We start from the raw sequence: 23,719 nt of genomic DNA on the forward strand, positions 1-23,719 counted from the left end.
GCAAACACGTCCAGAAAATGTCGAAACCAATGCAGTAATCAATTCCATAGCAGCTGGAACTTATATCTCCAAAGACTTCGTGAAGAAGCACAAAATTCAAACCAAGAAACTAGAAAAACCATTCTTTATCAGAACCGCAGACGGAAGCTACTTTAGTAGTGGACCAGTGGAGTGATATTGCACACTCATCATCAAGATCAATGAATGAATGATGATCGGAAAGTTCAACATCACGAAGCTAGGAACCAAAGATCAGATCCTTTTGGGGATCCCCTGGCTCAGAGCAATGAACCCATCCATCAATTGGGCCAGTCAGACTCTTTCCCTCCCTGCCACGGAGAGATCTACCGAAGTAGAAAAATATGTAAAAGAAACATCCAGACCAAAGAAAACATTCTTTAAAGAATTCAACACCAAAGAAGATGTATGGACAACTTCGCCGGTGTCCTCAGAAGCCCTTATGGACGATGGAGAATACCTCAAAAGAATAGAAGAAATTACAAAAGAGACGCCAAAGTATAGCAATAAAGCTCAAGAATTTGCATCCAAAGAAAAAGTCAAACAAAAGAAAACCTTTGAAGAACTGGTCCCTTCTTACCTCCATGACTTCTCAGACATATTTGCAAAAAACGGTCTAAATCAAATTCCCCCGGAGAGACCCGGTATCAATCATCAGATAGAAACGAAGCCTAGTTTCATCCCAAAAACGTCCAAAATTTATCCTCTTTCTCACAACGAGCGACTTACAGTTAAAAAATTTATCACTGAAAACCTGGCCAAAGGATTTATCGTCAAATCAAAATCCCCGCAGGCAAGTGGATTTTTCTTCATAGGAAAGAAGAGTGGAGAACTTCGCCCATGTCAAGACTATCACTTCCTTAATGACCAGACAATAAAAAATGTGTATCCTCTTCCACTTCCCTCATCTCTAGTTGAACAATTACATGGTGCTAAATTCTTCACTAAAATGGATATCAGATCTGGATATAACAATATTCGAATTCATACCGAAGATAGATGGAAAGCAGCATTCATCACGGAAGAAGGATTGTTCGAACCAATGGTTATGTTCTTTGGATTATGCAATTCTCCCGCCACATTCCAAGCCTATATGGATAGCACTTTCCGGGTGGAACTTAATGAAGGATGGCTAGTTATCTATATGGACGATATCCTAATCTTTTCCACCATGATTGAAGAGCATCAAAAACGAACTCATATTATCTTGGACAAGATCCGTCAAGAACAGTTGTTCTTGAAACCTGAGAAATGTACCTTCGACTCTCAAGAGGTGGAATACTTGGGCATGATCATTAAACCTGGGCACGTAGAAATGGACAAGGATAAAACAAACGGGATACAAGACTGGCCTGCCCCTCAATCAGTGAAAGAAGTTTGCTCTTTTTTAGGGTTCTGTAACTTCTATCAAACCTTTGTCTCCCATTACTCGGATATAGCCCGCCCTCTTATCGATTTGACAAAAAAAGATACCATATTCATTTGGACCCCGTTGTGTCAACAAACATTTGAAAAACTCAAGGCACGCTTCACCAGTCACCCGGTACTCTGCAATCCTGATCTTTCTCGACACTTCACTATTGCAATGGATGCCTCTCTTGCTGCCTCAGGGGGAGTGTTGCTTCAAACAGACGAGAATGGTAATTATCATCCATGTGCTTACCTTTCTCAGTCGTTTGGACCAGCCGAATGGAACTATCTGATCCATGACAGAGAATTATTGGCCATCATATGAGCTCTTTCTCATTGGAGACACTACTTGGAAGGGCATCCATTCCCCATCATCATATTCACCGATCACATGAATCTCTTATATTTCCGAAAATCAGAACGACTCTCTAGACGACAAGCATGTTGGCAGCTATTTTTGACTTCTTTTGATCTGGAATTACATCATGTTCCTGGATCAAAACTAGTTGTTCCGGATGCACTATCTCGACGACCGGACCATGATGACGGATCCGCTGATAATCAGGAAACAGTGTTACTACCAGATTCCATGTTTATCCGACTTATCGATGATGATCTTCGCGTTGCCCTATCCTCAGAAACTCGTGATCCTATTTTTACTATGGCACAGGATGCTTTGAATGGTCTTTGCTTGCCCTCAATGAAGTCTTCTCTTTTGGATTGGTCGGTTTCTGATGATATCCTTTTCTATAAAGATTGCACGTACATCGCACCCGGTCATAGACGCTGAATCCTAGAAAAGTACCACAATCATCCCACCGCAGGGCATCCTGGCCGTTTTAAGATGGAAGAATTGGTCAAGCGAGAAGCCTGGTGGCCAGGCATGGGAACATTTATTAGGAAATATGTTGATGGATGCGCCACTTGCCAGCAAATGAAAGTCAATACCCACCCTACCACCCCTCCCCTGATTCCTATCGCAACCTCTGCCACTCGACCATTCACACAGGTCTCCATCAATCTGATCACCGATCTCCCTATCTCCTTGGGCTTCGACAGTATCATGGTCATGGTAGACCATGGGCTTAGTAAGGGGGTGATCATTACCCCTTGTCACAAAACTATATCTTCCAAAGGAGTGGTGAAACTTTTCCTAAAGCACATTTTCAAATGCTTTGGTCTCCATGACAAAGTAATATCAGATAGAGGACCCCAATTCCTCTCCAAATTCTCGCTAGAATTGGCATGACTTCTTGATTACACTATCGCCCCTTCCACCGCGTATCATCCACAGACTGATGGACAAACAGAACAGCTAAATCAGGAACTGGAAACCTATCTACAGATATACTGCCAGAACAACCTGTCAGAATGGGTAGAACACCTCCCTATCGCTGAATTCATCCACAATCATCGAAGACATGCTGCGAAAGATGCTTCCCCCTTCTTCATTATGATGGGATACAAACCAAAGGCTCTCCCACACATCCTCCCTGAATCAAAGATACCTGCAGCAGAAGAACGAGTGAAACTTCTCCAAAAGATAAGGGGAGAAGTGGTAGCCTGTCATAACATTGCTATGCAATGAATGACGGAAAGATCCTTCAGACAGAAGTATCAACTGTGGAAAGTCGGAGATAAGGTATGGCTATCCTCTACCAACCTCAAGTTGAAACTTCCGTCTCAGAAACTCGCTCCGAAGTGATACGGACCATTTGCTATCTCCGCAGTACTATCTCCAATCACTTTCACACTCCAATTACCGCCGCAATGGAAGATCCACCCCACATTCCATGCTTCTCAGTTATTGTCCTATAGCAAAATGACGAACATGGCCCGAACTTCTTAGAACCACCACCTGATATTCTAGAAGAAGAAGAATACGAAATTGAAGCCATCCTCATGCATAAAGGGAATGGAAGAAGACACCATTATCTAGTATCTTGGAAAGGATATTCTTCCACCAGTAACAAGTGGATTCCTGAAGAAAACTTGGGAAATGCCGTGGAGACCCTTAATGCCTATAAAGCCAGAAACTCACTTTGAAATCAAGAACTACATCGACAATATACTACTTACCAAAACTCAAAACCTCCAGCAAGAATGTCTCTCCCAACCTCCTTCACACTCCCCTACGAATCCACTTTCTCAACCACTACATATGCAAATGATGAAGACCAATACAAAGCCTTTATCACCCATGCCGAAGATCTTACCCTCATTGAGGCAGCCATGCTCTGCCCCCAATACGCCATCGAACTCAACAGAATCCTCTTTGAAAGAAACACATATTCTGTCAACCTCCTCGTCAACATCGTCAGAGCTATGGACCTTATCGAAAGACTCACTCGCCTCGTCGAGGACGAATCAGTCCGACATGGCATTATGCACCTTCAGAGGCGCATATGCAACTTTACTTTGCATCTTATTCCTGATGAGGTTAAAGATGATATTAGAACCATCATCCATATTGTCGCAGAATAATCAGCAGGCGTTGCTCATCCACCTTCTCCATCCTCTGTCAACAGAACAACTGACAACCCGCCCCCATCTTACCATGATGCAGTACCTGTACCTCCTCCTCATATTCCTAACGAGCTGTTGGCTGCTGTCAATAGTCTCACGCAAACCACGGAAGCCATGATCGCCGCTCTCAATATAGAAAATCAACCCCCTCCCGTAGAACGACAAATCACGCCGCCTGTAGATGCCCCCATCGAAAATACTCCTCTGCCTAATGCCTTCGTTGAAACACAACATCATCCTGAAAACCTTTATAAAGCATTCTCCGCTGCTCATGAAGAAATAGAAGTGAACCCTAACGAGCAATATCTCTCCTATTATGAAATCAAGGATCTCTCCGCCGCGCTCGAAGCGCTTCACATTCATCCTCCTATGACCATCCCTAAATCATTATCCAACCATATGTTCAAAGACAGAATCATTCCCATCGAGACTAGGAGCAACTGCTCCTTCTACTCCTGCTGAGCTAATCGCAGAGGCAGAACGACAAGATGTTTCCTGCATGCACCCTGTCGAACGAAAACCACCTGCTACTCTTTGGAAAAGAGCACGCGGACAATCCTATAAAGGAAAAGGAAAGAAGCGGGCTACTAGTGCAGATGAAGCACTAAGCCCATGACCTGGTCTGTCACCACTACGCTCTACTTCATCCAACCCAGATGAAAATCGAGTTTGCCGATACTGCAAAACTCTCGGGCATCATCAAGTACATTGTCCAGATTACTACTGCAGAGTATGCAGAGAGTTAAGTCCTGGACATCTTTCATTCTATTGTCCTAGGTATACGGGCAGTGCGCCTACTACCTTAACCTGGAAAGATGAAGGATTTTATACCGCATTAGCCCTCTGGGAGAATATGAGAGACAAATGATACATCGTGCAGTGTCAGGAGGAAGAGGCTCTCTATCATGCTGAGCAGTTGAAGGGAGGTTCTGACGACTTGGACTATTCCGATGACCCCATTTATTATGCTAACCTAGATGATTAAAGTCGGTGACTTTATGCCTAGTAGGGGGGTAATGTTACAATATAAGAGCTAGATACAACGTCAGTCCTCAGTCGTGATGGAACAGACTAAGATTATAGTATACCTAGATACAATGTCAGTCTAGTGAGAGCGTCCGTCAGTATCTAGGTAGGACTCGAACCAACAAGAGAGCTCACCCTCAGTCGTGATGGAACAGACTGAGGGGAGAGAATATTACGATGCGATATATATATGTATTGGTTCGTATTCCAACCATTGAACTCCGCTTGTCGTGTCGGCGTGCATTGCACTAACACTCCTCCTCGATGCAACAGGCGATACTCCTCCTCGATTTCTCACTGTAAGCCCAGGCATAAACGCAAGCGTTCGAAGTCCTTCCTCGGCAGGGCCTTGGTGAAGATGTCCGCAGCGTTGTTGAGTGATTTCACATAACTTAGCTTGATCTGGCTACGAGCCACGCGTTCTCGAAGTGAGTGTATGGCGATGTCGATATGCTTAACTTTCGAATGATAGGACGCGTCCTCGGAAAGTATGATTCCCCCCGTGTTATCGCACAGCAGGGGCGTGGCTGAAGGCTGCGTGAATTCCAGTTCGTCGAGTAGTGTATGCAGCCAGACGAGTTCTTTTGAGGCTTCAGAAGCAGCGACGTATTCAGCCTCGCATGTCGACAAAGACACTGTCTTTTGCTGACGCGCACTCCAGGTAATGATACCACTGCCGAGAGTGAAGCAGTAGCCGCTCACTGAACGCCGCGTGTCGGGGCAGTTGGCATAGTCGCTGTCGGTGAAACCCAGCAGCCGTGCCGGGTGATCGCCCCCGAGGATCAGCTTAAGTTCACGAGTACCTTTCAGATACCGAACGACGCGCTTTGCAGCTTCCCAGTGAATGGGACCATAGCAATCAAGGTGCCGACATAACTGCTGGACAGAATGGGCTATGTCCGGGCGTGTACCGATCGCAATGTACATGAGAGAGCCGACAAGCGAACGGTAAGGAGTCCTCGACATAAGTTCCCGTTCGGCGTCTGTAGAAGGGGAATGGGTGCGACGGGATAGATGGAGGCCGGTCTCCATTGGCGTCGAGACTGGACAGGCGTCCTTCAAGCCAAATTGGCTGATGACACGGTCGATTAGCGCGGTCTGTGAGAGACTTATCGTCCGATTCAGGCGATTGCGTTCTAATGCAATGCCCAAGCAGAATCGTGCCTCCCCTAGGTCGGATACAGACCATTTCGTCCGCAGCTGGTTCTTGAAGTGGGAGACGGCGGCCTTGGTGTTGCCAACAGTGAGAAAATCGTCAACGTGGACGGCGACGAGGAGGATACCAGTATCTGTACGACGAAAGTAAATGCAATGTTCGCATTTGAGGCGCTTGAAGCCCCAGGCTATCATTGCCTCGTTCATAGTCCTATTCCAGACAAGACCCCCCTGCTTCATCCCGTACAACCCCTTTTGGAGCTCCCAGACCCAGTCTTCTTTGCCAGCTTCGACGAAACCATCAGGCTGGTACATGTAGCACACTTCGTCGGATTCAAGCAGCCCATGGAGGAACGCGGTCTTGATGTCGATCTGATCGATTTCCCAGTCCAATGCAGCACCGAGATGAGTCAGAACACGGAAGGATTCGAGGCGCGCTGTAGGTGCGGAGGTCTTTGTGTAGTCCTGGCCCCACACAGCAGAGTACCCACGGCACACATACCGCGCCTTGAAACGCGCAGGCTTACCGTGTTGGTCACGTTTAAGCTTAAAGACGGGTTGTCCCCTCATAATCTTTCGACCAGGAGGTACTGCTGACCGCGGGACCAGTTTGTATACGCCAAGGTCCCGTAAAGAGTTGAACTCCTCCGTTAGAGCTGCGGTCCAGTCTGAAGCGTGGTCTGAAGCCATGGCTTCACTGTAAGTAGTGGGGTCATCCGGAAACTCATGCTCCAGGTTGTCGGGCATGGCCGCGAAGACATTTGCCAATGTGTGGAGCTCCTCCTCAGAGATACTCGACGCTAGAGCATCCTCAGGGAGTTGCGATGTCGTGGTGAGAGGTTGAGCACGGTCTGCCGTTGCGAGAGCCTCCAGGACAGCGCGTTGAGTGGGTGATACATAGGGCTTACCTTCCATGGCACAACGACGGGCGGAAGGGATAGGTGTACGGAGGGAGCGCCGTGGTGCTTCTGGAGAGTAAGAAGGTGGCAGAGGAAGGGGTAGTGTGGGTGCGTCAACGTCTGCGACTTCTTCGATAGTTACTGCATGAGAAGGCTCATGAGGCGTTAGCGAGGGCGCGGGTGGAGCTGTGGCGACGGCCGGCAAAGGTGTGCCAAGGTGATGCGACTCTATAAAGGAGACGTGATAGGAGACGAATACTTTGTGTGAGGCCTGATGGTAGCAACGGTAAGCCTTTGAGTCCAGAGAGTAGCCGATAAGTACACATTCAACAGACCGACTGTATACCTTAGGATTATGTCGATTCTGTATCAACACAAAGGCTCTGCAGCCGATCTCTCGCAAATGGCCCAGGTCCGGTTTGTGGCCGTGCCAGCGTTCGAATGGAGTATGATTCAGCTGGGAGATCACAGGAGTACGGTTGGATAAGTAGCAAGCGGTAAGAACGAACTCATCCCATCTGTTGACGGGGACATTGCAGCTTGAGCGCATGGCGCGAGCTTTACCCATTAGCGTGCGGTGCAGGCGTTCGACACGCCCATTTTGTGCAGAAGTGTAAGGTGCGGTGAACTGCTGCTGGGAGCCTCGCGACAGAAGCCAATCCCGCATGGAATTGCTCTTTAGTTCTCCGTTGTCGCAGCGATATATACCCACCTTCAAGCCAGACTCCACTTCACGAGCGAGTGCCCAGGCTTGTAGGGCAGGGAAGGCATCAGATTTTGCGGCGAGTGGGATGGCCCACGCATAGGATGAAAAGTCATCGATTATGTCCATGATGTATCTATTACCAGCGGCAGATGCAGTATCAGGGTGCTCCATAAGGTCCTGGACGATCCTTAACTTCCTCTCCGCTCTATTCCCTGTCCATACCTTCGGGACGATGTTTCTGGTCTGCTTCCCAAGGATGCAATCGTCACATTTAGGAGGTACAGCAGAGAGATCAATATCCATACCGATAGCATTACCCGAACGAGCAAGATCGTAGACAGCGCGGAAGTTCGCGTGTCCAAGGCGGCGATGCCAGGAGTGAAGAGTGGGTTTGACGTTCGCCATGTAGGCGTGCTCGGCCGATAACTGTCCACCGGAAAGGGCGTAGAGTCGGCGAGATGTCAAAGTGCCCGAGAGCATGCGGGTTCCATTACGCGACTGTACCCAACAGTTGGCAGCGTCGAAAGACGCGACACACCGATGCGCTGTGCAGAGAGCAGAAACGGATATGAGGCGGACGGTGGCAGCGGGGATGAAGAGAACATTTTCGAGGGTGATGTGGATCCCTCTAGCGACGACGAGGCGCAGAGTGCCGATGCCCACAGCTTGAATGGAGGAACCTCCAACACCGTTGACAGGACGGGGGGGAATGGGCCGAAGACTAAAGAAGTCAGCCTCATTGTTGCTAATGTGAATGGATGTGCCACTGTCAAGGAAGAAAGGAACTATGGATGGGTCCACAATGGTGCGCAGACGCTGGTTGGGGGCCTTGTAGGTGATGCCAGCGAAGTCGACAGCGCGGGTGTATGAGCGCCAGTCGAGACTGGTGGTAAGAGAATCCACAGCTGCGATGAGTGCAGTATACTCATCTTCGTCTACGGCAGACAGTTCGCGTATAAATGCAGGAGTGATAGTGTCGCTGGCGAGACCTGCGAACTCAGTCGAAGGGGTATGGGTGTCAGCAGGTTCTGGGGGAGACGCCACATATATAGCCTGGTGTGACTCGCTGTCGAGCAAGTATGCTCGACCACTAGTGTCATAGCGAAGACCACCGGGTTTCCTGGTGGCCGCTGCCGGCTTAGGTGCGGTTGCTGTCTTATTACCTGCTGATGACCCCCTAGCGTCTCGCGCAGCACGTTTGCGTGCCAGCACCTCGTCCCGTTTACCTTCCATGGCGCCTCCTTTAGCGAAACAGTCCTTGGAGGGGTGGCTCGAGTTGCCACAGGTACTACAGGAGACACGGTCACGGTGATGAGTGCTGCTCCCCTTGCCGGTGGCAGCCATGACGACGTCACCACTCTTGGATTTCTCCGTGTCGATGAGCTGTTGCTCAACGTCGAGGCGTGAGCGAATGTTCGAGGGACCATAAGAGGTGGTAGAAGTACTGGTGGCGAGAGCATCTGCGATGTGGTTGCGGACGTGGGGGAGATCCTCTGCCATGGCGTTAAGCATCATGATAGTGAGGAAATCATCTTCCTTAGGTATGCCAATAGCATATATGCGCCGAACGAGTTCACCAAGTTGAGTGCTCGTGGTGGAGAGACGCTCAGAGCGTCGATAACGGACAGACAGCGCCTGTTGGATGAGCAAGATCTGGGCGATGGGTCCGACCTGTTCGTGATGAGACTTGAGAGCGTTCCACGCGAGGTATGCATTGGTGTAGTTGCGAAGGAATTCGTTTTCCTCGGAGGTCGAGCGTGTGCGTAGCGCGGCGATGATGCATAGGTTATTAAGGTCCCAATGACCAGCACTCACAGGGTCCACAGAAGGATCGGGCCGAGTGACGAGACCTAGAATGTATCCTCCTCCATGTTTCAGGAGAAGGTAGTTCTGCATACGGTCAGACCAAAGGCTCCAATTGTTCTTGCTGCGATCAAGGACCTCGATTTTGTCTAGGTCAGTTTGGCTAAGAGAGATTGCCGTCACAGTGGCCTGTAACGAGGACATGGTGGTAAAGGCCGGGATAGCGGAAGTAGAGGCTGGTGGGCTGAGTGTAGTGCCTTTCGTGCCGGAGCTCCGAGAGCGCGTATGCGCTGCAGAAGGCATGATGATGACGGACGGGAAGAAGAGGTGATCCGCGTCCTTAGAAGTATATATACGTGCTTCTGAGGCTTATTGCCTGAAGAGGAAAGAGCTATGTGTTCGAATGACGTCGACGCTCAGAGAGGAAAGGACTATGACGCGGGTGTCGTGTTTGATGGTTCAAGGACGCTAAGTCGCCCGGCGGGTTTGTTTTGAGTAGTCAACCCGCTGTTATCTAGATGGTTCCGCTCCTCGTTTATTACGAGCGAGCAGGGCTCATAACCTATAAGAGCTAGATACAATGTCAGTCCTCAGTCGTGATGGAACAGACTAAGATTATAGTATACCTAGATACAATGTCAGTCTAGTGAGAGCGTCCGTCAGTATCTAGGTAGGACTCGAACCAACAAGAGAGCTCACCCTCAGTCGTGATGGAACAGACTGAGGGGAGAGAATATTACGATGCGATATATATATGTATTGGTTCGTATTCCAACCATTGAACTCCGCTTGTCGTGTCGGCGTGCATTGCACTAACATACAATAATGCCTTTCTTCTGCTTCTTTTCCCTCTTTGTTCCATAACACGCCTTTCATTTATGATCACTTACCTTTCTTGGATCATGTACTTATATCTCACGACTACCTTGGTCCGTGCGCGCATATTGACTTATTTAAGCACGTGTATTAGCTTTGTAGAACTTCACTTGAATCTTACTAGGTTTTACCAGAACTTCCTTTGCTTAAGACCTCCAATCTTAAGTCGTCTGAACTAGCATTCTTAGTCGAAGCACTCCTTCGATTAAGTATTTACAGAACCCCTTCTTTTCTGAAGGACTTTCCCAATCTCAACAGCCAAAAGACTCTGTCAAGTCTCTGTTGTTAGAACTATCCTAGTTCATAACAGCCTCATGCAAATTTTTGCGCTTATCCCAACAACCGTCTCACGCTATCTACATTTTTCCCTCACCATACTACTTTGTGCACTCAAGAACATCCCCGAAGCCTACATCCAGTGGCCTTCTGGGGATCAATTTCAAGTTTTAAATGACCTTGTCGTTGCGCATCATCCCTTGTTGACGGGGGGCTTCGGCACACTAGATGGACTCAACTTACCTGTCCAGACATCCCAGGACCAAGAGATTGAGAACGCAACCTATAATGGGTGGTTGCACAGTCACTTTGTCAGTTCGGTCATTGCATTTAGTGCTGATGGTGCGCTCTTGTCCAAATCATCCGCTCAGTCTTTCATTCTGATTGCTACTACTCGCAGGCTCAATAATTCAATGCTGCCTCAATGCGCCAGGCAGCTGGCATGACTCCCATGTGGCCCAACCCATCTATGACAAACTCAGCGCAAACACACCAGATGGATACTACCTTGTCGCCGATACGGCTTTCCCGCGAGGTACAGATCAGATTGCTGGTCGCATCAAAGCCCCACTCAAGTCAGGACAACGCCTCCCTAACAATCCTGCCGAAAGACAGAAGCTGCTTTTATTTGACCGGCAGCTGCTTTCTTTCCATCAGATGGCAGAGTGGGGCATGCATGCTCTTCAGGGCTCCTTTGGACATCTTCACATTCCCCTCGACATTAACTTCAGTGAGCAGTGTCGTGATCTGCTTGAAGTGTGTGTTCGGCTCAACAATGTGTGTGTTTGGATGGTAGGCATTAGTGAAATACGAAGCGTATACATGCCAATTTGGCAAGAAGACGAGCAGGATAGGATGGTTTGGGCACAATTCAAAAACATGTTATTTTCACATCAGCATAGCAATGATCGTGTAGCTCGATTCCATTTGTCAAGTACATAGTAGAATGTTTTCATTTATGCGAGCGGTTCAATGATTAACTATCTTTTTACCTGTCCAGAGTAATTCGCGAATGGGCTATCATCCTGCACCATCGGTCAGTTTTTAGTAGCCGCTCGTCATATTCATATCCTTAATCATACAACATAGGCACCACCTAAACCTCAGTCTACTCAACCCATGACGAGACATTCTGACCCATTCTATGGTCATGAGCAGGTTTCCCGGTTATGCAGTCGATTCATTATGCACCTTTTTGCTTGTCCAGAGTACCCCCCTTCATCTTCTAACTCACAAGTAAAGCTCCCCCATTTCATTGCATACGCACTTCACCGGACAAAGCTCCATTCTTCTGTAACCTTTGCTGCCCTCAGATCTTCAGGTCACCGTCTTTTCGTATCCGCCTTCATGCTCGCATCCAAGGTTATCTGTGACAACACTTACATTCCCACTACTTGGGGATCTTCGGGTCACCGTCTTTTTATATCTAGAGTATCATAGCCCAGGGCATGTTCCAATTGCGAGAAATCAATCAGATATATACATACTACATACTTAAGTACCCCCATCATCTTCTAACTGAGAAAACTTTGTGCTGTTGAGAGTGCTTAAGATGTGCACTGTTGAAAGTGCTCCAGTTGCACTGTTGAGAGTGCTCCAGCGGCACTGTTGAAAGTGCTTGAGTTCTGTTGAGAGCCTAGTCTTCTGCATGAGCAGGCAAGACAGACTGAGTCATTGAACGACTCAAAGTAGGTGGAATGTGCTGAGTTGCAGCGCTAGCATGAGTTGGTGAGATCACAACTGATAAGTCGTTTGTGCCGGTACAGGAAGATGTTGGAGTGAATGACACATTGAATTGTGCACTCGAAGAATGGATAGGTGGAGTGGAGGGTCTGCAAATGATGTGACGACCAGTCTTTGGATCTTCGATGTAATCCTGTTGAGAGACTACATCACGGAAGTTGTCGTGATTAAAGAAATCCTCATCTTCATCATCAGGTGAGATCCAGATTGTAGATGCTCCCCCATCAGTATATTTCATTTCACGGTGTATGTATCGTGGTCGTGGCATTTGTGGCATCAGTCGGCGATCTGTACCTTTCTTCACAAGTCAAGCCATTTCCAATTGCATCTCTAGATGGTCCACACAACGCTCAGCATTAGCACGCTCGCATTCACACTGCAAGAGCTGATCATGTAGCGAATTAATCATCATGTGTGCATCTCGCAACTGGTTGGACGTAGATACAAGTTGAGTGGTCTGCAAAGTCCGAGCAGCGCGCTCGTCATCTCAAGCAGCTTGAAGTTGAGGATCAAGCAAAGTAGTGATTGAAGTTAGAAGATCGAGACCTGAGGTGCATGAGGTGCGAGGTCGAGGAGTGGGTGTGTCAACAAAATGACAGGAAATACTAAGTGCGGGCTCTCATGTCTCAGTCTTGATGGTGACCTTTGGTGTCCCGGCTCGTTGAGGCTCATCTTCATCACTCCCAATATTGATAACTTCATCAGCGAATTCATCGTCATTGAGATCCTGGGTGCCAGCCTTCTTGTTCATGTGGTCGTCAATTTCGTGAGCGCGTTCAATGTGAGGAGGGCACTCAGCATCACCAGTTGGCTTCGTAGTGTGAACCAACTTAAAGTAGAATATCAGTACCGGAGTTCACAGTATATAAGAGTACATACCTGCTTAAACTTAAGTTCAAGAGATTTTGCGGGACAAGTGGGACGGTCATGGCTATCTGCCCATGCAGCAAACTCTTCCTCAACAGCAAGCCAACCCTTTGCGCCAAGCGGGAGACGGTTCATGCATGCATCAAGCAGGGCAGCAACGTCGTCGTCATTGTAATTTGGCGTACCCGAAGCACGACCACCACGACCCGATCTTTTCTTGGTTGGTGGCTCAGTTGTGGCGAGTGCCTTCCTCTTCCCTTTAGCTTGAGATGGCACTGCATTGGGATGGCGGCTACCAGCAACTTTGCGGGCAGGCGCAGGTTGTGTGAAGGGCGGGGACAGAACCTGGCATGCGATCATATTGTTGTCCTCGCCGTCTGATTGCTCAGGTTTGTACGGTACCCTTGACAGCACACCGTAGGGCTGACTAGGCAAGAAGGGAGCTGAATACGAGTTTGGTGGGATCATACCATAACCAGGCGGAAGTGGGGGGGGTATGTGAACATTTGACCAGCAGGCTGCATAATGAGATGTTCTGGGCTTTGTAGGATGTTAGAGAGAGATCAGTGATATGTATATTGAATGTAGACATACATTTTATATAGCCAGGTGCATAGCACGTTGCACATGGTGCAGAATGTAGTATACACCTGAAGCGATCACTGATTAGCATAAAAGAGAAATCTGCGAGACTTGGACATATGAAAAACATCGTAACAATGCCCGAGTCCTTTCTTATCCTTGCCACATCACATGAAAATGCACCGTAATGACCTTGAAAAATTGTAAATGAAGCCCTGGCATGAATGGGAGCACGCATGGTGCAGAATGGAGTGTGCACAGACTTACCAGACATTTGTTTGTGTGGAATCATTGAGTCCGAATGACGCCTGTCGCGGACATTGAAATGTCATTTAGAACAACGATCTGAATCTGGAAGGGGGGGTACCCCCCACATTGGGGTGAACAATATTTAAAAGAGGTTTATATGTTGTACAAAATGTGAAGACAATATTTAATATTTAAACTAACATAAAGATGGGTGCACAACTTCAAATTTTGGTGGTGTTTTGTGTGTAATCCAAAATATCAAATATTCACAACCATATTCCCACAGACAATATGTCAACAAACATAAGAAATATAGTCAGATTTTTCATGTCTGCTTCAACTTAAAGTTCAATTTCCATGTAAAACTTTGGAGAAAACTTGAAGTTTTACAGATGACATGACATTAAAACTCGATTTAAATGTCAAGCTTTGGCAAAACTTCAAGTTTTCTCCAAAGTTTTATGTAAGAAGCAAACTTTAAATTGAAGCAGACATGGAAAATCTGATTATATTTATTATATTTGTTGACATTGTCTGTGGGAATATGGTCGTGAATATTTGATATTTTGGATGACACACAAAACACCACCAAAATTTGAAGTCGTGCACCCATCTTTATGTTAGTTTAAATATCAAATATTGTTTTCACATTTTGTACAACATATAAACCTCTTTTAAATATCGTTCACCCCGATGTGCCCCCTTCCAAATTTTGGTCTGGAACAGGGTGCGTTTGACGTGCGGAGTTGGAAGTTGCTTACGTTTCACAGCGGCTCCTCGGCACATAGGGTTTGAATCACCTATCTGGAATTCTAAATCCCACGGGAAGTCATCCAGTGAGACATTTCAAAGATCCTGTCTGTGCTCCGACCTGTCGTCTAAATTGGTCTAGCGCCATGTGCGCTTGACGTCTACCGATCATTGTCCTCCTAACTATATACTCTTGTTCTAACTCATCCTGCATTCTCTCGAAGTTCCGGATGTCCATGAACGTCTGGCAGCTCTCACTCGCCATTGCAGGATCGTGTTTGCCACGGACTACGTCCCGGTTTCGATCAGCAATGGCTGTTCTTATCAGGCCTTCTTTTCTTCAGAGTTGACCATCTGTTCGGCCCGAAAGAATGTTCGTTTGCAAATTCTATGTTGACCAACGTTGCAGCATCAGTTGTCCGACTCGGCGGACGTAGAATCGTGGTGGTCAGGTGTGTGCATATAAATACCCAAGTACTGTACTTATTGTCATTGTTAGTTCTCCCAGCCCAGGATGGCAGCCGAATCCGAACTTCGAGTGGTTCATCCAGAAGTGGCTTCCCTGCAAGACGACAAAGACGGCCCAGAGATATTGGAAGCATGTCGAGTCTCCAAGCGTTGGGACTCTCCCTCAAGCCCGCACGAGTTTTCCGAAGGTGGTTGGGCAGGTTGGGCAACTGCTTTTGGAGCGTAAGAAGGCAAAATATCCGAGCTGGCTTCTACTCAGTTCACACAGGTTTCTGCTACAGTTTTGCGGGTTCGGGTGAGTCTGGTGCAGGTGTTGGCAGGAAATAGCTCTATAACTGATTTAATTTTAATAGTTATATCACTTCATTTGGTGTCTATCAAGGTATTGCTGCCGACAAAAGCGAGGATGGACAATTTGATATATTGCCCTCCAGACTTCTATACCCAACATTACCTGACAAATGAGACGTCGTCTGCTATATCGTGAGTTTCTATTTACGTTTTTATGGCGGGTATCCGAGTCCTCAAGACTTGTAGATGGATCGGGAGCACTAGCGTGTCTTTACTCCTGTTCATGAGCCTCGTGGCAGGTTCACTGCACGACCGGGGGTATTTGTGAGTGTAGATCTATTGGTAGTTCTCGACGATACTCAACAAGCTTCACTAGTTACCATCTCCTAATTGTCGGATCGTTTCTGGAGTGTTTATCTCTGTTCATGTTATCTTTGTCGAAACCGGATCACTACTACCAGGTAATGTTCCCCAATTTTTAAATCTTGGTTTCTGACTCAGTCAGATATTTCTCTCTCAAGGATTAGGGTTGGGTATCGCGACGGGGCTCTTGTATATTCCTAGCTTGGCTGTCATCTCGCATCACTTCCGACAGAGGCGCACACTGGTCATGACGTTCGTCGTTACAGGCTCATCGCTAGGTGCTATCATCCATCCGATCATGCTCAATAACCTCCTCAACGGCCCTCTTGGTTTTTCCAACGGCGTCCGTATAAGCGCAGGGTTGATCAGCTTATTTCTCTTAACTGCATGTTTGTGCATGCGAACTCGCCTTGATCCGCCGGCGATACCGGTGAACTATATCGTGGCAGCTAGAAAATGTATTCGCGATCTACCATTTATGCTCATGGTCACAGGGTGAGACCTGCAATGCACATTCTTGACTTTCTCCAAATAACCATCCTGCAGGGGCTTTCTTTTCCAGATCGGTTTCTACTACCCATTATTCTTCTTTCAACTAGACTCTATCAAGCATGGTATCAGTGTTCATTTTTCGTTTTACTCTGTGGGTTCCAGCAATATGCAAGTCATCCGCGGCGTCTGCTGACAGAATCTCTAGTTAGTGATCTTGAATGGGTCCAATTGCTTAGGGCGACTCACGTCAGGGTTTATTGCAGGGTTCACGGGGGTTGTCAATTTAATCACAGTGACGGCAATTTTGTGCAGTGTGCTCATTTTTGCCATGATTGGGCTGAGTAGCTTGGCAAGCGCCGTTGTGCTTGGCGTGATTTATGGCTATCTTTCGGGGCTGAGTAAGTAATTTTTTCAGCTATCATCAGCTATCATTAACATGGGTTCATCGCTGCATGTAGACGTTGCGATGTCGAGTGCACTCATGGCCACTTTAACGCCCGATGTTTCTGAGCTTGGGCAAGTGATCATTTATGTTCGAACGTACGATCCATCTCACCTGGATCATAGCGCACGGATGGGCATCTGTCTCTTTGCTTGTGGTGAGTATTATCATTACTATTACTTCCATGTTATTCAAACTTGTCGCGATCACTGTATAGGAATCGGAGGTTTGATTGGTGGGTGCAATGATGTCGGCTCTAGCTTCAGATCATGATTCTTTGTCCAGGAACACCAATATCTGGTGCTCTGCTAACATCTAATTATACGTGGTGGATACCGTGTCTGTTCGCCGGGGTGAGTCGACTGTTACTATTATTTTATCCAGAGTTCGCGCTGAGTCCACTAGATCGTTTCACTGGCTGGTGCCATGACATTTATCATAATGCGACATATGTTTCTCAGGAGGCGCGCGTCCTAGGTAGGTCTTCATGCTCGTGGCTTCCGGAGATGAAAATTTATCTCTCTTCCTGTACTTGGCCAACAACACTGGGAACGGCAGCAGGTCCTTTCCACAAGGTTCATCCATCGCTTGATTGCTATCAGGATGATAAAGAAGCGTGTTGTGCAATTTCTTCCGATCGGATTCCGATACGCGAGAAGAGGGGACCTGAAGTGATTTGCCGGATATGGTGTTTGGCTGTGATGGATGGTCTCTTTGATCTGGTATGAAATTTCACACTCGCATCAAGTTTCTTCAGCTTTGGACCCCAGATTGGTATGAAATGTTTTAGAAGCTGTTCTTGCTTATTGACACTAGATATGCGCTGGAGCTCACAATAACGCATGACAGAAATGGCATCGCATTTTCCAATACTCAGATCCCTAGAGTTGTTCACAATTCAGTACGTCATGTAAATCTTCTTCAGCGAAATGTCAATATTCTATGGCACATAAAAATTACAATACTGATGCATCACACATGTATGTTGTTTCGTATCAAAGGTCATCTCCTACATTTCATGTGGTTCCCTCCTGCGTTACTCTTCCCTAACTTTCATGCATTGGAATCCGAGGCCGTATCTGATCTGCCAGAGTTTAACTCATGCTTTAGCAGTTCTTTCCCTGAATCAGAAGGGTTGACTTCTACAGTACCTCCAAGCTTGGGAATGCTGCCACAGCCAAACTCCGATGCTTTGTGTGCTGCACCAGCACTCGCAACCATTTAAAGTTGGTCGCTGAGAGCATGCAAGATGCATGAACTTCCTACACAGATCCCAATGTCCATAGATATCGTATGCATGGCTATGACTGCCTGTGTGAGTTTAGCTCAGGAGTGACCTGGCTAAAAAGATGTAAATCATCTACAAAGGACAGAAATTGGATTTAAATAAAAATAAAAATAAAAAAAGTTCTGAAGTTTGTCTACAAGCAAGATCACCTCGATTTTACAGCGGACCTGGTGGCTAATGAGCAGGACTACACAATATGTGGACCGGTGACTCCAAGAGCAGTTGACGAGCTGATGGCTACTGGGGATCTTCGAGAGCTCGATCAGTTACTCGCGAATGCAAGGGAGATAGGTTGTAATTAGTTCTGTCTGCTCATTGTGTAGCTACTTGCAAATAATCGTCGTTGGCAGTACGAGTATCGCTAGCTTTTCATTGGCTGGACTGCCGGTCTGTATCACTCCCGAATTCGTTACCAACTCGCGAGTCAAACGAGGCATAATTCGTTACGATTCGTAAGTGTCGAGCTGTGTCGAATTGCCGCAATTTCCCAATTCGATTCGATTCGATTCGCCTCGGCGACGACACTACTGGCTCCTTCCTGGATGGAAAGCGACATCAGCGCTTTATCGCCCAGAGGTTCACAAGTTCCAACGTCCAGAGTCCTAGTCATGGGCCACAAGGACGGCGCATCGCTACATTCATCAACCAACTCCCCGCCAGACAAAACCACGAGGATTTTTGGCGACAGGTGTTATGATCGTTAGACGCGAGACGCCATTAGCATTATACAAGGGTCTCGGCGCTGTCCTTTCCGGAATAGTCCCAAAGATGGCCATCCGATTTGCCAGCTTTGAGACCTACAAAGAATAGTTAGCAGATAAATCAACAGGGAACACCAGAGTGGGGAATATCTTCATCGGTAATCTATTCAAAGTCATTGCGTGATGGAAACTGAACTCTCGGCTTAGCTGGGCTCGCTGCTGGGACGACCGAGGCGGTCGCGGTCGTCTGTCCAATGGAAGTGGTGAAGATCCGTCTGCAGGCGCAACAACATTCGCTCGCCGATCCGCTGGAAGCTCCGAGATATCGTAATGCGGGTCGTGTATACGATCATACGTGAAGAAGGTTTTTCGGCCCTTTATAGAGGAGTCTCGCTCACTGCTTTACGGCAAGCTACTAATCAAGGTCAGTTTAACGAGTTCTGTCATTGATACCGTGACCGAGGCTTATGAATCATGTGATCGTAGGCTTCACTGCATATCAGGAACTTAAGAAATTGGCACACGCATACCAGCCGGATTTGAAGGACTTACCTTCATACCAACACATAGTTATTGGACTCATATCAGGTGCTATGGGACCCTTCTCGAACGCTCCGATAGACACGATTAAAACTCGTAAGTTCATCTTACTGGGATTGCCTACAACCAAGTAATCCATGACACCGATAGGATTGCAAAAGGCTACGTATGAACCAGGAACCACGGCGTTTGAGCGGATTGCAGCGATAGCAAAGAATATGTGGAAACAGGAAGGCGTCCGGTCGTTCTACAAAGGGATTACGCCGAGAGTTCTGCGAGTGGCTCCGGACAGGCGATCGTGTTCGCTGTGTATGAAAAAGTGAGAGGGATCATCGAGACGATGAAAGTTCCACCGTCGCAAGATCGGTACTCGGAGTGATTTAAGAAGAGCCAGTACATTCGGGGAGATTCATTTGCATATACAAAAAGTCTTAAGGATGTACATCGTCTTTTGGCTAAATGAAGGGTGACGTGTGAGTTCGAATTCCGATTTGGTTTGTGGTGAGCAGACGCTGGGAAGTTGGAACGGCTCTGACCGGCCCGACCGATACTCAGGCGAAGACCGATAGACCTTGAGCCCGAACGTTTGAACTTTGACTGCATACAAGCTCTTATAACGTAGACGGAACGGCTGTCATCCTACAGCCTACAGGTCTGACTAGACGAAACAAGAGGCGAACTAACAGTGATGGCTGCTCCAACGAAGGTGCTAATGCTGCATGGGTAAGTACCAGTTTATACTCTAATGAGTTTCAATGGATGACTGATTCAGTTCCTCAGGCACTCGCAAAATGCGAGTATATTCAGTAAACGCGTAAGTGTCTTTGTGTTTTGGTACCCCATCGTCATCTTACAGGGCCGATTCATCAAAGCTTGGGGCCTTGAGGAAATCGATGGGAAAAGGCATTGAAATGGGTACGTTTGGAATTTATGCAATCATACAGATGTACAGGTTAACAGGCGGACATAGTATTCATCGACGGACCCATTGTCTTACTTCCTGTTGACCTCAACGGCGCCTCGTCTGCAGCTTCGTTGGCAGCTCTCGGAGCCTCAGAGGCGAACGCGACATCCTCTGATCCTTCAACTACGCCCCGAGCTTGGTGGAAAACTAACCCAGAGAAAACAATCGCCCACGGGTTAGAAGAATCTATACTCCTTCTGAGAGATATTCTTCAGCGTGATCGATATGATGTGAGCATGTCTGCTGCATATCACACATTGAGCTAAAATGAATTGGTCGTAGGGTGTGTTTGGCTTCAGGTAATCTTTCACTGTCCATCTTTGATGCCGTTTGGCTTATCTGTGAAACCAAAGTCAAGGAGCAGCTATGGCTGCTCTGCTTGCCGCTCTCGTGTGTATATTTGCGATGCGATCGTACCTGTTGACTCTCAAGGCTTCATCCTTCTCCAGCTAGAGCGGCCTCATTCATACCCTCCCTTTCTCGTTGATGGAGAGGGTCCTCACCCGCCTTTGTACGTGATGTGTCCTACCAAAGAGATACAAGTGCTCAACCTTGACTTAGCAAATTCTGTGTAGCCGTCTCAGGCTTCAAAGCACCCGGGTCTCTCAGTGCAGAAATCTTTGGGACATCATATTCTACACCAACCCTGCATGTTCTCGGGAGAAACGATGTCATTGTCATTGAGGAGCGCTCGCAGGGTCTACTTGATCTCTCGCAGAACAAGAGATTGGAGGAGCATGATGGCGGTCAGCCGATTCCACCATGTGCTGTGACTCGTTTCTGACGCCCTAGATAGGTCATTTCGTGCCCTCGAAAGCCAACTGGAGGGAATTCCTCCGCAATTACTTGACTAATCCTCTTGGGGTGATTCCTTCCCTGGAACCGAGGAATATCATTCAGCCTACCTCCGACGATTGATGCACCAGCGTCTCAAATAATACTTTGGACTGTAATAGAGCTATGCGATAGACATGCTATACCTCACACAAGCGCGAATAGGTGGTTTCCGAGAGTAGGACATTACAAAGCCAATGAGACTGCAGTTTATCAGTTTGTCAAATTCCAAATTCTGATCCGATCTTGGGCTGAGTCAAAGTTCGTTTCTTGAATCGTTCGTTATCCAAGCTTACAAGTCTGGGCTTGATCCAGAAAGACCAGATTGTGCATGGCGGGTAGCTACAGAAGGTGCTTACTATTGCTTGTTGAGCTATAACAAAGCTGGAATCTGCGAAATCGAGAGCAGAATTTAATAGTGTAAGGTATGTCTAACTTTTGCAGACTGTTAGTGATATGACTAGAATACTGAACGAAGTATTGATGTTACAAATTTAGTGAAAACTGAGTGCTAGCACAAGCAAGTCCTCGTCATCAGAGACGAATCCCAATGTTGCCTATCTCCGGTCTGCTCTGTCGCTGTTTCGATCAGAACGCGTGATACTTTTGCGTTCAATGACTTCACGCGACGTAACAGTCTCGTGGTTCCTATTTCTAACTACTGCATCAACCAATCTATCAGTGTCGGATTGATTTTGGCTTGGGCCACCGCTGACCAGGGAAGACGTGTCTTCCCCCCCTACCCCGCTCGGAAAACCGGAATTTGACGCAACGTTAGTCATTGTAAACGAGAAATAGTGTAAAACTTTGACAGGAGCGGAAGATTCTCTTCTAAGAAAAACTAAGCGAGCTAATGCGAGATGAAAGCGAGATGAAAGAAGTGTGTTGCAAAACAGCATCTTACGATACGCGTTCGCTCGCATAGTAAGTACTTGTTTGAGTAAAACGTTTGCAGGCGTAGAGCTCAAATGACACCGTTTTTAAAATTTGTGGTGTGAGTGGTATATGAGTGTGTTTGTTGTTGGACTCAGCCGTGGGAGCTTTATAAAATATTAGTAATCATTGATCGTTCGATTTCCATTACAACACTCTAAATTACGTCCGTATGTACTAGGCCCACCGAGACATTGATCTTGATGCAGCGCTCGAACGAGAGAATAACAGGAGACATATTTCCTCTATGCTTCGACACTAATTCAATCAATGAAGGTGATGGTGGGACATCCGACGAATGAATTTTGAATGGTACGTGTTTGACAAGCTGTCTTCGTAACGGAGAGCGTCTTGCGAGCATTATTAATATTTCTAGTATTCGGGGAGTGTACATCTTTTGATCCAGTACTGTTCTGGAATTCTGTTGATCTACCTTTGTAATTATAGTTGTTTGCAAAAATGATGACAGTACCGTATGGGCGCGCTATATGTACATGAATTCGAAGAAGGTATACCAGCTGTGGTTGAAAATCGAGACTATGTCCAAGAGTGGTGACCGAATGTGACATTATATATACAAGGGTGTTGCGAGGGTGGTACACTAACGTACAGCATCGCAGACAATTCCCGGAAGTCCAGCAAAATATATGCACGCAAACGTAAGAACTAGGATGTGTGTGAATGCAACTTGAAAACATGAGCGTTGCGCGTAGATTTGCGCGAGAAAGAAGCGTTACATTGGTCGCAGAGGTATTTCACCTGCAAGTGCACTTCCTCGACATGTCGAACAACGCTCTCCCGTTTCATGGCCGCCCTTCCACAGTCACCCCATGCACATGATATGACCGATTTTGCTGGCCCATTCACCCCGTGCATCGACAAATGTTTTGACAGGTCCGATACACTGATATATGCACCACATGGTATTCCCAAGCCACTGTCCCACGAGCAGATGGTGTGGTTAGAAAAGTTGGTGGCAGGGGTGGGATCATTGTGTGGGGCCTATGAAATACCAAACGATCATTAGTTGTTGGACAAAGAACAAGTATGATGACTGACAGACAAGAAGGCAGACATGCGCTCTCGCAGTAGGGGGGAGAATAGACAATGGTTAATGAAAACGTTGTTGGTAGCTACCGGTATTTGTGATTGCTGACTTTATAGTCCAAGTATTTGGCAGGGGCTAGAGTGCATTAGAATGAGCAATGCAATGCAATACTATTCTAGATAGTATAACCGGCGCGATCCGCCCTATGAATTCCTCGTGTCAGCAGCTTTGTGATATCAATGAAAGAAGTGAAGGGGTTGCGGAACAATGTATTGTGCTTTCCGACGGGTGTATGTTATCAGAATTCTGACAGACATATTTTTCCAAGGGTGACGACAACGTGAAGCACCAGACTAGCAACTTTTACCCAAGGATGCCTATTCAATCGTCCCCGCGCAGGTCAAGTCGGAGAACTTGTGATATGCAGAAAAAACAAGACCCGATGCGAATACAAAACGTCATAGGTCCA

General features: G+C 47.1%; 6 protein-coding genes across 6 annotated transcripts; 4 read left to right on the plus strand and 2 right to left on the minus strand.

Annotated features, from left to right (window-relative positions):
- Nucleotides 1-11,787: 11,787 nt before the first annotated feature.
- Nucleotides 11,788-12,236, plus strand: F5891DRAFT_947422 (uncharacterized protein; the record flags this gene model as incomplete). Its single annotated transcript, XM_041374743.1, has 2 exons — nt 11,788-12,103; nt 12,136-12,236. Coding segments are annotated over 2 exons (417 nt in total), but the record flags the coding sequence as incomplete, so codon positions are not given.
- Nucleotides 12,237-13,138: 902 nt separating this feature from the next.
- On the minus strand, nt 13,139-13,581 carry F5891DRAFT_923479 (uncharacterized protein; the record flags this gene model as incomplete). Its single annotated transcript, XM_041373828.1, has 2 exons — nt 13,139-13,267; nt 13,318-13,581. Coding segments are annotated over 2 exons (393 nt in total), but the record flags the coding sequence as incomplete, so codon positions are not given.
- Nucleotides 13,582-15,400: 1,819 nt separating this feature from the next.
- On the plus strand, nt 15,401-17,419 carry F5891DRAFT_1127192 (major facilitator superfamily domain-containing protein; the record flags this gene model as incomplete). The annotated part of the gene is made up of 14 exons (XM_041364158.1): nt 15,401-15,576; nt 15,623-15,649; nt 15,708-15,736; nt 15,789-15,837; nt 15,892-15,969; nt 16,022-16,106; nt 16,151-16,503; nt 16,555-16,651; nt 16,706-16,898; nt 16,959-17,016; nt 17,068-17,099; nt 17,160-17,177; nt 17,228-17,295; nt 17,348-17,419. 14 exons carry the CDS (start codon nt 15,401-15,403, stop codon nt 17,417-17,419), a joined length of 1,335 nt encoding a protein of 444 aa, XP_041228893.1.
- Nucleotides 17,420-18,890: 1,471 nt separating this feature from the next.
- On the plus strand, nt 18,891-19,940 carry F5891DRAFT_1018744 (mitochondrial carrier domain-containing protein; the record flags this gene model as incomplete). The annotated part of the gene is given in 8 exon segments (XM_041361050.1): nt 18,891-18,989; nt 19,041-19,089; nt 19,139-19,270; nt 19,293-19,355; nt 19,418-19,567; nt 19,622-19,771; nt 19,792-19,861; nt 19,872-19,940. Coding segments are annotated over 7 exon segments (702 nt in total), but the record flags the coding sequence as incomplete, so codon positions are not given.
- A 219-nt stretch (nt 19,941-20,159) lies between these two features.
- Nucleotides 20,160-21,353, plus strand: F5891DRAFT_947389 (serine hydrolase FSH; the record flags this gene model as incomplete). Its single annotated transcript, XM_041374739.1, has 9 exons — nt 20,160-20,194; nt 20,252-20,285; nt 20,344-20,386; nt 20,442-20,665; nt 20,718-20,734; nt 20,789-20,825; nt 20,885-20,946; nt 20,997-21,181; nt 21,232-21,353. The coding sequence occupies 9 exons, from the start codon at nt 20,160-20,162 to the stop codon at nt 21,351-21,353; spliced, it is 759 nt and encodes a 252-aa protein (XP_041228895.1).
- A 304-nt stretch (nt 21,354-21,657) lies between these two features.
- On the minus strand, nt 21,658-22,266 carry F5891DRAFT_96887 (uncharacterized protein). Its single transcript, XM_041376310.1, has one exon. The coding sequence runs from the start codon at nt 22,190-22,192 to the stop codon at nt 21,827-21,829; it is 366 nt and encodes a 121-aa protein (XP_041228896.1). The 5' UTR covers nt 22,193-22,266; the 3' UTR covers nt 21,658-21,826.
- Nucleotides 22,267-23,719: the final 1,453 nt, after the last annotated feature.

The sequence above is a fragment of the Suillus fuscotomentosus genome (genome assembly GCF_016647785.1).
Source record: "Suillus fuscotomentosus strain FC203 chromosome Unknown F5891scaffold_13, whole genome shotgun sequence".
Classification (NCBI taxonomy): domain Eukaryota; kingdom Fungi; phylum Basidiomycota; class Agaricomycetes; order Boletales; family Suillaceae; genus Suillus; species Suillus fuscotomentosus.